The 12480-nt window shown below is 39.7% G+C and overlaps 1 protein-coding gene across 2 annotated transcripts in view; it reads right to left on the reverse strand.

The window, feature by feature from the left end:
* LOC122989159 (zinc metalloproteinase-disintegrin-like lachestatin-2) overlaps positions 1–12480 on the reverse strand; it is a 37937-nt gene that overhangs the window by 23995 nt on the left and 1462 nt on the right. For both annotated transcript variants that reach the window (XM_044361861.1, XM_044361868.1), the window contains exons 2-13: positions 9960–10037; positions 7073–7161; positions 6826–6902; positions 6323–6401; positions 6052–6128; positions 4527–4710; positions 4289–4351; positions 3892–3963; positions 3473–3642; positions 2715–2796; positions 1782–1915; positions 1282–1459 (exon numbers count right to left, since the gene is read on the reverse strand). In XM_044361861.1, the coding sequence (XP_044217796.1) occupies positions 1282–1459; positions 1782–1915; positions 2715–2796; positions 3473–3642; positions 3892–3963; positions 4289–4351; positions 4527–4710; positions 6052–6128; positions 6323–6401; positions 6826–6902; positions 7073–7161; positions 9960–10037 (1283 nt within the window). The remainder of the gene's footprint in view (positions 1–1281; positions 1460–1781; positions 1916–2714; positions 2797–3472; positions 3643–3891; positions 3964–4288; positions 4352–4526; positions 4711–6051; positions 6129–6322; positions 6402–6825; positions 6903–7072; positions 7162–9959; positions 10038–12480) is intronic.

Consider the following 12480-nt stretch of genomic DNA (forward strand, 5'->3'; position numbering starts at 1 on the left):
TGTGGTATTTGCTTTTAATTATCTGGAGAAAGTGTCAGACATCTGTACATCTGTACAAAACCATAAAATGCATTTATCCTGTAAAGTATGTAGAGTCCTGCAGTGTGTGTCTTATAAATAACTTAATATTTGATTGATTGCTTTTCTTGGAAGGGCAGCAAACTTTCCTGCGTGGTGCAGGTGTCTGGTGTAAATAGCAAGCTGCAAACAACAACACCCACCTCACATCCCCAGTTTGAGCTTGTGGTTTGTGCATCTGCTGAATACCAGCTGTGGCAAAGTTAAGGACAATTGGCAAGTTTGAACAAATTCACAGCTCTGCATCATCTTCACCAGAATGTACTTCTCTATGATAAATACAAGTTGTTTTACTGCCTTGCTCTATATTACAAGTGATATCTAGGTGGAGTACAACACTGTCATAGACTTTTGAATTAATTTTGAAGCCCCAAATCAAGGTTTGTAAACTTGTGATGTCCACTGTAAATACTTTAGTTACCAAGAACTGAATGTTAGTTCACATAATGTTCAACATTAATATACTGCCATGAGTAGAAAGATAGACTCTGAATTTTCTAGAAATGTGTTAGTGCATGTCTGACAGCTCCATTCTCTTAATGCCTCTGGGCAAAAAAGCAAACTAAAAGATTCAGGATCAGACAAAGAAAACAAGGTGTTGACGCTTATTCAAACAATAGCCTCAATAGACACATCCTGACTTGAACACAGACAAAGTTTCAAAAATTAGCACCAAGGAAGCAAATTTAGAGTAAGCTTCAAGAGCTTTTTATATTGCTACAATAAGACCTCTGATACTACCTGAACAACCTCTGCATGTTATGTGAGGGATGATGTACAGCGAGTGGTTCATTATTGTGAAATGCACCCTGCATCACCCTGTCAGGGTTCATTTCAAAATAATGACCGCTTGCTGCATTGTCGCTTACACAATACTGAAGGGCAGGAGCAAAGCTTATTGATAACTGAGAAACCTTTGGGAGAGTAAATATTTGTGGAGAGTAGAACAGGGAGAATAGCTGCATAAACTAAAACCTCTTTCAGCTTCTTACTTTCAATTTTATGTAAATTCTATGTAAATCACATTATTTTGAAAGCTTCCAAATTCAATGAAACTTTGCAAGGCAACTTCCCCATGTTTGTTCCTTATTCAGCATAACTTTTCACAATATAATGTTAGTGATGCATGCAAGAAAAAAAAGTCCTTAAAAGGAATCAATGGAATAATACAAAGTCCAGTCAAAGTCAAATGAGTTCATTTACCTCCACAGTTCCACAGTCGCACTGCTCTCCTGTCTCCACAAAACCGTTCCCACAGACTGAAGGAGCTACCAGACTCTGGTAGTCTGGTTTGTCCAGCAGGCAGCTGAGGCTGCGGCTCATCAGGTATTTTTCATAGTTGTTGCTGCTGCAGCTACTGAAAGAGCGAGGGATGTTCCAGCTGGGGAAAAACATACATTCTCCTTGTCAACTTTGAACAACGAGACAGAGGTGGGACCGTGAATGCCATGATGTCTTGTCTGCCTCCTTTAGCTGTCAATCAAAGCTTCCCAGAAAATAGTTATAACTTTGGGTTTGACAAGTATATGTCAAACAATGGTCAGGTAAAAGCAAGAGAGCAATTTTTTCTAGAGAATTACTGGTGATTTTTTGAACATCAATGCTCTTTGGCCTGACCCCATCTGAAGCTTATGATATATTAAAACTCTGTCATTACATATTTCTAAAAATAGAGATTGAGTCTCTGCAATGACTTGTCTTACCTGAGGGCTGCAGCCATGATGCAGCTATCCCCAGAACAAGCACAGGCGCTGGAATCATCATGTTCCATGCCCAGGTTATGGCCCATCTCATGGGCCAGTGTCGCTCCCACTGCAATGGCCCGATCATTGTGATCCTGAGAGGTAACCAATCACCAGTTTAATGAGTGGAACCCTATAAATTATACTTAATGAAGAGGGAGGGGGTCGGGGGGTATTATCAGTGATTTACGTGCTTTTAAAACAAGCATGCACTGTGGTTTCCTTGCTAATACATGATAAGAATATATCTGTTTCCTCAATCTGCTTTGTTTCCCGATATTGTAACCACAGTAATGTTTTTTCGGGTTTCTTTGGATTTTCGGGTTTCCCCTATTTCCATGACAGTGTCTAGACGTGTGCAACACTACATGAGAAGAGTTTCAGAGGCGCCATGTGAAAAGAAGTGACACTTCCTCTTTAAAGTGCAGTGCTCATTCAAAACATGCCTGTTTGGAAGGGGCTCATTGATTGGCCTCCCACTACTACTTATACGCATAGAAAAATGAATACAGTTCGTGTGAGGTGTGAATGAGTATATACACCTACAACATGAAAGAAACTAACATTCTATTATACACAGATGATATAAATAATAAGTACTCTAATGGCAAATAAATGTTAATTTCTCATTTCAAGTAGCCTAAAATAAGGGCTGCATTTAAAAATAATGTGAATCCTAAAATAAAGTGGATCAAACATATTGGTGATGATCATCATGGTGACGCTAGATGAAAAGTATGGAGATCACCATGCCAAGAGCCACGACACTACCATGGCTAAAAATAATAATGGCTGCTAAATATTATGCCCAGTCAAGAGTATGATGTACAAGATACATGGCATCCAAATAACAGATGGAACAAGTCTTCTTCTTGTCTCCCTGGACCAGCTTACCTGTACCACCCCAACAGATTGACCTGAGCACAGAGACCCAACGAAGGCCAGTCCCACAGTTGTTCCTTCAAAGTCAATAGCACTGAAAGACAAGGAATGAAAGGACAAGAAACCCTTTGAATATGAATTGTGAGAAAACCATATCTCTCTCTCTCTCAGAGAGGCTTGATTTGGGTATGAAATGACCGGCCACATAAAAATGAAACCGGCTCTACAGGGTTTGGTTCAGTGTCAAACTTTAACCTGTTCCACAATTACCAATATGGTTTGTGGTTGGAAAGACAGTTTCTTGTGACGATGACGTACACTTATGATTCAGGGTGTCAGCTCTGGTAAGCCAAAAGCACTTTCAAATACATGTTTGTTCGTCTTATCAAGGCCAACCGAGGCCATCGAACCACACTGGCTTTTCCCCTTGTTTGACCTTCACTTCACATGATTCTCTGTACAAGCATGATATGTAAACTTAAAATAAATATAAATATGTAAACTTTTAGGATATGCAACAGAGCTCAAGCTTCCTGCTATTTAAAGAAAAATCTGACTGCTGAGTTTTATTGCCATTGTTTACAGGTTAATTATGAAGTCTGACATCATGCCAACTATTTGTCACCAGAGCCACAACACAGTGAAAATTAGTTAGTATGTAAGTAGTTAGTTGGTAGTATGCAAATCTTTTTCTGTGCAACACATTTAATACATGAAACATTAGAGACATCTTGAGACTTTTTGGTTGTACTTAGAAATGCTCTTCAGACCTGATGAGCTGTGCGTTGTCATGCTTTTTCCTTTTGACCAGGTCAGAGTTCCTCCACTTCATGAAAGCATCAAGGTTGGCCCCAGCTGGGGGAGTCACAGAGATCAAGTCACGATTGGACCAGATCTCCAGCCCCACCAGTGCAATAAAAGTCCTCATGGGTTTGTAAACCTGCGAACAATACCGGCATGAGATCACCAGTAAGGCAGTATCTATGCATGTTTATTTTGTTCAAACACGGAGACCAAGTTATCTGAAAGCCTTTAGGTTTATTGCTTGAAAATCTCTGGCTGAAATGTAATAAAAATAAATAAGATCTAGAGACTGTATACCATTACAATAATGACACCTAAATTGCAGCTGAATACGTTTCATTTATGCCTAAAAATTTGCAGAGAATTAGCAACAGAACTGACTCACCATGTTGACAAAGTTGACAACTTCGAAAATCCTTTTTCTCACCGCTGTCTGATCTCGCCCCATTTTCACGTACTGTAACACCATGTCATCAATGTTAGAGTATGGTCACATCCTGTTTCTCAGCAGTTGAATCATTATGAAATATCCACATGATGTATCATGATACACTGACTTTGACCAAGATAACAATATGTTATTCTAATCAGACCCAGTCCAAATAGTCAAGAAATTGAGAGCATTTTGTGCTTGCAATGCCATGCAGGTGAGATTTGCTAACATCACGTGGTCAAGTCAGGTCATGTGTTTCACAGAGTACAAAAACATTTGCAGCAAACTTTTTCCTGTTTTCCAACACTTTCTGGCATTCATAGTAAATTTCCATGTTACTACATCTTACCTCACGGTTATCAGCAACAAGGTAGAGCTCGAGGTATTTCTGTCGTTGGACAATAGATATACCCTGAAAGACAAAAAAATAAAGTTGATTAGATAATGCACTCCTTCAGCTTTAAAATGGCCAGATTTGTCTTTTCAGACTACTGAATGATGTGTTATTTTTCTGATGTATTTGTTAATGTCACATTTAGGGTGTACATGTAGGCTATTGGGGTGTCATGGAAGTGATGGGGTTATACCGCCGATCTGGAGCGACTGCGGCTTGTTGGGGGTTCGAAGTCGGTGCTCCAGGAGGTGTTGGTGACACCGCACACTGCAGGTGTGGAACTCTGGTTACCGAATGTCATTACTGCATGATCCCCCTCATCATCACCAGACAGGGGCTCAATCAGGTACCTCTGGGCAGCCGTTCTGAAATAACCCCTAAACCAAGATCATGCCAGTCAGACTAGTTCTACAGACATTGCTTTGAGGTAGAAACCCATTGATGAGCCAAAAGACAGACCTTTTTCTTCTTTTGAACAGGTAAGATATCTTACAAACACACAGTGTACGGAAAATATGGAACTCAAAATATGAATACAGTAGACTTGTTAGCTAGCGTATTGTATCTTGTAGCAATAGGCTAGGATGGTAAGTTTGAAGTTGGAATGTCAGCTATGCTGCTCAGCCCAGCTCTACAGAGCATTTTAGTATCTGTTAGGACACTGCTCTCATTAGCGTAACGTCCTGTGAGTTACACTAACAGTTACCTGCGCAGCACTGAAGATCAGACAAGGTTACTGACTAGCTGGTGAATATCGTGGAGCATTTATCAGCTATAAAAAGCCGGATATTTTTTCTCAGGAGTTGGCGGTGAGCAACGCAGAGCTAAAAGGAGAATGAATATTGGTCTTATGTGTACTTGTGCTTATGTACAGGTGTACAGAAGCATGAGTCCATGTTGTTCCATATCTTCTGGATGTGTATAATAACGGCTTGCTAACAACTTCAACTTAAATGGTGATTATAGGTCAGTGTTGTGCCTCTGCAGTAGCTTAGCACAGTATTAGCTTGAGCCTCAATACAGACTGAAAAACAGTTTCCTCCCTTGAGGTTTAATTCAATCAATAGGCTTATCTTCAGGTTATCTTCATTAATTCTGTTTGTAATGTGAGTAGGTATTATTACGAGTTACCGTATTTTCTCTAATAGTTAAAAGCCGGGTCTCCAATAATGGCCGGGGGTGTGGTCGACACGAACAAATAAAGGCTGGCCCCAAATACAGGCCGGGGAGGGAAAAAACAAGGATGGATTGAGGCTGTATTCAGACCAAATCAGGTGTTGTTGCGCACCACTGCAGGGGTGTGCGGAGGTGTGCGGGGGGGTGTGGGTGTGTTTATTTGTGCTCTAGAAAGTAACTGCTGTGAAACAACTGAATATTTTTTTTTATTGATCTGATTCACTGCTTTCTTACCAGCTCCATCTCTTCATTCACTCTCTAACCCCTCTCCCTTTTAATTTTATTAATAGTATAATGCAGTAATAAAAAATTAACAGAGCAAACGGAAGCAGATCAGAAAACAGGGAGGCTTTGTACTAAAATGTGAGCAAATATACTTATCAAATAGAGGGAATTAGGAATAAAAGCCTCTCTCTAATATAAGCCTGCTTCCAATAAAGGCCTGGTACCCTCTGCAGTTGAGGTAAATAAAGGCCCTGGCCACTATTGAGAAAATACGGTATGAAATTTAAAGTTGAGGACAGGATGGTTCGAGAGCTCACCTGAGTCCATCACAAGTGCTGATGCTAACTGATGATTTGTTGTCATTCACAATCCTGCCATGATAGTAGCAGTGATCCTGGAAAGACATGAGGATGTTATGACTGTATAATCAAATAGGAAATTCCAAGCTATCCTAATCCAGTGTATATTTCTAGCATTCATTCTCATATGATTGTTCAACAGTTAGGTAAATATTCATGGAACATGGCCTTTGTCACATCCCAGCAGTATATGTGGAACTGAAACTTGACTACAAATGCAAATACTTACAATGTCATTTGGAGTTGTGGTGATTTGAGTTCCGTCCTCTCGATAGGAAGTCTCAGTGTAGCCTTTGGTGAGTAATTCACTGATGATGAAAAGGTGTAAAAATGAATGTACATCATGCCATGCCATGAAATGTTGAGTTGGTTTTCAATGTGTCCAATGCTTTAAATAAAAACCAATGATGTGAAAACCACAAGTTTTGTAAGAATGAACAAGAAAAGTAAAGCCAGGGAGTTGCACTGAAACATTGCTTTCAACACTGGCTACACCTCTTAACATGTTTAGACTTGCTTTTTCTCAGGCATCAGGCAGTTTAGTGAACCAGCAACAGTGCAACTATTCATGTCTCTTTTGAGAGACAGTGTCTACTCTTCATGCTCAAGAGATTAATATTCAAGTAATCCTTTAATACTGGATTACCTTGAAAGTTGGTTATCTTACCATTATGTATATCTGTTATTCCTGATACTTTACAGAAGTGTGCCTTGAGGGAAGAAAGAACTTACTTATTTTTTTCTAGTTGCATTTCAATGTCTTTTCCTCCCACCGTCATTGCATACTTAATAGTCTCTGGCCTGAGGTGCTGCGGAGACAGATTTAACATTGTGCTTTAGTAATTCATTCTTTTATTCATTTTATGTTTCCCATAACCAATGTCAACCATAACTTTATTCTGCAGTGTATGCAAAATCAGCACAAACTTTGCTACATTCAAATGTAGTAAACAATATAACTGTTGGAGAAACATGGTACCTCTGCATGTCTTTTTCTGACTGTGTGACGTCTGACAGGTCGAACCACCTCATAGTCCTTCACCTCATCAGCCTCAGGACCATGGCTTTCTGTGGAGATACAACACACATCATATTGCTTTGTGAAAAGGAAGAATGTGCTCATCTGACGTTATAGTGTTATAAAAAAGAAGTAGTCAAAGTTCTAGCTGCATTGTTTTTTTTTATTTTGGATATTTTACAAAAAGCCCTTTTCCAGTTTTTCATTTGTTTATTTTTTATATATTCATATACATATGCACAAAAAGAACAATTTAAAACAGCGGTGCTTGTGGGCCTTCATTTAGTCTTTGAGTAAACTTCTAGTCATCTATCGTCACCTCCAGAAGGAATATATACATCCATATACACACATGTCTGTGTTATATACTACTACACACATACATACATATCTGTATTCACCCAAGTGCCCAAACACAGCATACATCATATACATACGCACTCTTCTACTTCACTTCGTCAACAATAGGTATATTTTTCATAGTCAACTCAGCTAGGCTAGCAGTTTCCCTGTGTCCAGTCTTTGCGTCAACTAAGCCATGCTAATAAGGTTCGCCCACCTGTCTGTGTACCATTATTTTTTCTAAACTAAACAACAAAACACAGAGTTTGTCACTTCCTTCCAAAGATCATGATTTTGTGGTCATGGTTAAAAGAAGACCTAGTTGTTAGGCTACTACTACCGTACTACTAAGGTTAGGGAAAGATCATAATTGGTAAAACAAATCAACATGACGCATGTCAAAATCCCATGATTTGTTGGCCCACCCAGAGCTGCTCCCAACAAGCTCTTGCAGTGCAATAACAACAGCATGCTGCAACTGCTGGCGCTTGAGGTCCTTGTCTGGTAAATGTAACCACAGGTTGTATTTGGGCAGCAAATGTGTTTGATTTTCTTGTGAGGACAGTCTCCTCTGTATTTGAGCTGGAAATGAACAGCAGACAAGTGCATTTGTCCATTAAGTTACCCATAGACATTTATTTTCAACTTCAAAAGACTATGTTAAAGGAATAGTTCGACATTTTGGAAAATACGCTTATTCACCTTCTTGCTGAGAGTTAAATGACAGTATCAATACCACTCTCATGTCTGCCGCCTTTGATATTCTTATCAGTAGGAACACAAAAGGTTTACTGAGCAGGGAAATGTGTATGACTTTATATTATACACAGTGTATACTGTATTTTGTATGATTTTAGTTTATATTGTGTTTGCTATATTGAAAGTGTTATCTCACAGTACCAGTGAGATGAAACCAGAGAATGAGGTAGGAAACAAAACATACATTTTTTTGCTCTCTGTTAATTTTGTCAGTTCCTATTTTACCATCTTTATACAGACAGACAGTGTGCGGGTGTCCTTTCCTCTTTATAGTACCATCTTTTATCAGAAATTGCGACTGATACATTAGAAAGAGTATCACAATGTCAGTTGCAAGGGAGTTTGAGCAACGCTTTCAGATTTTTGGTGAACTGGAGAAAGACTTTTTGCTCGCCATTCACCGTGAATGCCTCTGATCTGCTCGTCAACATCCAACTTGAAATAATAGACATGCAGTGTGACTCAGATTTGAAGGGGAAATTTGCTGCAGCTGGCTTGGACACATTTTATCAGTATCTATTGCCAGGTTACCCCAACTTGACAGCTCTTGCTGCAAAAGTGTTGTGCATGTTTGGAACCACATATCTTTGTGAGCAGGTTTTCTCTGCAATGAGCATCAATAAAACAAAGCTGCGCTCAAGGCTCACGCACAAGCACTCGAATAACATGCTGAAATTGGCTGCCACTCAGGATGTGACACCTGATATTGATGCACTTGTGAAAGCTAAAAGATCCCAGGTTTCAGGAGCAAAATAAACAATAGATGACCCCACTTAAAATGCTGCATGAGACACTGCATCCTGATATAGTTCTGTGGAAATGTAAAGAAAGTGAACAGTGTGTGATAATATCAGTCACTTCAGTTCATAAGTTTGGTTGGTTGAAATTGTTCATGCATTGCACAGCTTTTATTTTTCTATCAATTAATAGTGTAGCCTACAAGGTAGGGAGTAACTCAACCTTCTTGAATAGTTTCTACCTCAGTTTGTATGGTTTGTTCAGTTAGCACATGATTAATATGTGGAAATGACAAATGAGGTATTTGATACATAGAAGAGTTGTTTTATTTATTTTTATTTATTTTGTATTTTGTTCAATCCCAGATAGGCTGTGACTTAAAGTTGAATGGCTTTGTAAATACACTGAGACAAAGTCTAAGTTCCAATCACTGAGGCATTGTGTTCTTAAAATTGCACCAATTTTTTCCTCAGAATTTTCAACTAAGTGTTTTGTCAAGAGGATTATTTGTGATGTGTACATTTTCAGAATGTGCTTGTTCTATTTTGGACCAAAGTAAAACAAAGAAAACAATCTGAAGTTCTCGTTATTTTTAAGTTATTATGCCATGATTTTACCGGTCTGGCACACTTGGGAATAAATTTACTTCCATGTGGCCCCTGAGCTAAAATGAGTTTGACACCCCTACTCTATATTACGATACTTTCAGTAACTGAAACTGAAGTTACATGTGGTTATGGTTTTAAAATCATGATGAACATACGTGTCCATTTAATTTACAATACAATTTATTAGATCTAATCGGATCTAGTGGTTCAGAACACTTCTTACTTTATACGCAGGAACAGAAACCTACATGACACTCTAAACACAAATGAAAGTACTTATGTAAAGTACTAAAGTAAAGTAAAGTAAAGTACTTATTTTGAATAAATTAGAGAGGATAAACTTAGGTTTTAGTTATTAATTAATCATTGCACAGTGGATGTAACAGTATCCAGTGACTTACCTGAAGGCTTGAGTGAGGCATTTAGGATGAGGGCCCACAGTAGGAGTGCATGCGTCATTATCCAAGTGCAGACAGTCACTGTAACAGAGCAGATCGGTGCTCTGATCAGGCTTTATGCTTTCTATCTGCATACTGTCTTGCTGCAAGACAGTATGTCTCCCCCCCCCCACCCCCACCACTTCCTTATTGTCGACAGATTTACACCATGCTCACAAGCGGCCTGAATACACCCTTACTTATCTCCAGGAATGCAGGCAGAAAATTGTGGTGTTGTGGTCACATCTTAACTGCTAGTCTCCTACATACAAGCATACTGTTCAGGATTTATCAGCAGTATTTTAGAGAAGGACATAATATACATTTATTGACAGAAGTTTAAAAGTTCCTACCTTTTCGCTTGATTTCATTTGTCCTACTCTACCTTACTTTTTCGTAAATGACATAAATCAGCAGTTTGACTCATCCTGTGTTGTAACTAACTTACTCAATAATTTCCCTACACATTACTTGTTGCACTTCTGTCACAACATCATTAAGTTTCACAACCTTTGCCAAATAAGGACAATAAATTGATGCGGTTTTGATGCTCCGTCCCTGCTGCTCTGTCCCTCACCCACTGAACACATGCTTGGAGTCACAGCGGAGACAATGTGTCAGAAGACAATAAGGCCAATGTGCATGCTCCCTCAGCGGCAGACCGGGACAATTCAGGACACAAGGTCTCCATAGGGGTCAGTGTTTGTGGCTCAGTAGGTGGAGCATGTTGCTCACCCTGCCAGAGTTTAAGCAACACCGTGTGATAGCTTAATATTAATCAAATCTGTCCTACCTTTGATAGAGTACAACACTGATTTAACCAACAGTCAGTTCATGTGATTAATTTTTTTACTGTTCTCAGTACCAAGTCTCTTTGGTGGTTTTTCTTTGTAAAAACCACCGACACACAGGACGCAAATGGTGCATGTTTGCAGTTTGATGGGAATAATCAGAATAAGAACTACATTGTAAGCACAGACAGACTCATGGGTCCACAGACAAAAAAAAGAGCTCAAACTTCAATAGAAATTCCAAGGGAACAGAAGAACAACAATCATCAGCAACAGCCAGAGAAGGACGCCAACAGGACTGTGAAGGACAGCGAAGGCTCGGCCCAGAACCCAGGGTTTCCTGTGAGATGAGAAAGCACAGAAAACTCTGGGGAAGAAGCAAAGTTAGTGACATGCATTGATGTTACATGAATGCATACAGATGGAGAGGAGGAGGAGGAGAGAGGAGCTCAGTGCATCATGGGAAGTCCCCCAGCAGTCTAGGCCTATAGCAGCATAACTAAGGGCTGATCCAAGGCGAGCCTGGTCGGCCCTAACTATAAGCTTTATCAAAAAGGAAAGTTTTAAGCCTACTCTTAAACATAGAGAGGGTGTCTGCACCCCGGACCCAATCTGGTAGATGGTTCCACAGGAGAGGAGCCTGATAGCTGAAGGCCCTGCCTCCCATTCTACTTTTAAAGACTGTAGGAACCACCAGTAAGCTGCATACTGGGAGTGCAGTGTTCTAGTGGGATAATACGGTACTATGAGCTCTTCAAGATATGATGGTGTCTGACCATTAAGGGCTTTGTAAGTTAGGAGAAGGATTTTAAATTATATTCTGGATTTTACAGGAAGCCAGTGTAGTGAAGCTAAAATGGGAGAAATGTGATCTCTTTCACTAGTTTTAGTCAGAACACGTGCAGCTGCATTCTGGACCAGCTGGAGAGTCTTTAGAGACTTGTTAGGGTAGCCTGATAATAAGGAATTGCAATAATCCAGCCTAGAAGTAACAAATGTGTGAACTAGTTTTTCTGCATCTTTTTGGGACAGGATGTGCCTGATTTTTGTGATATTACGTAAGTGAAAAAAGGCAGTCCTTGAGATTTGATTAATGTGGGAGTTAAAGGACATATCCTGATCAAAGATAACTCCCAGATTCCTTACGGTGGTGCTGGAGGCCAGGGTAATGCCATCCAGAGTAGCTATATCATTAGATAATGTGTTTCTAAGGTGTTTAGGGCCAAGCACAATAACTTCAGTTTTATCTGAGTTTAGTAGCAGAAAATTGCAGGTCATCCAGATCTTTATGTCCTTAAGGCATGCTTGGAGTCTAGTTAACTGATTGGGTTCATCAGGCTTCATTGATAAATATAATTGGGTATCATCTGCATAGCAATGGAAATTTATGGAGTGTTTCCTAATAATATTACCTGTCAGACTCAGGGAAGCAGGAGTGGACCCAAACGCAGAGGCCGGAATGCAGATATGATGAAAAACTCCTTTAATTGTGGATGGTCATGAACAGGCAAACAGAGCAGAACAGAACTAGCAGATGAAACAACACAAAACGATCCAACAAGGACTGAACAGAAAACCAGAACTTAAAAAGAAACTGAACTAACAAGGAGATGAGGTGCAGGTGGGGAGATGGGTGGAGAACTCAAGAGAGGGGAGTGAACATACAGGGAGCTGATTGGCTGAGGACACACAGG

The sequence above is a fragment of the Thunnus albacares genome, chromosome 2, assembly GCF_914725855.1.
Source record: "Thunnus albacares chromosome 2, fThuAlb1.1, whole genome shotgun sequence".
In the NCBI taxonomy this organism is placed as follows: Eukaryota; Metazoa; Chordata; class Actinopteri; order Scombriformes; family Scombridae; genus Thunnus; species Thunnus albacares.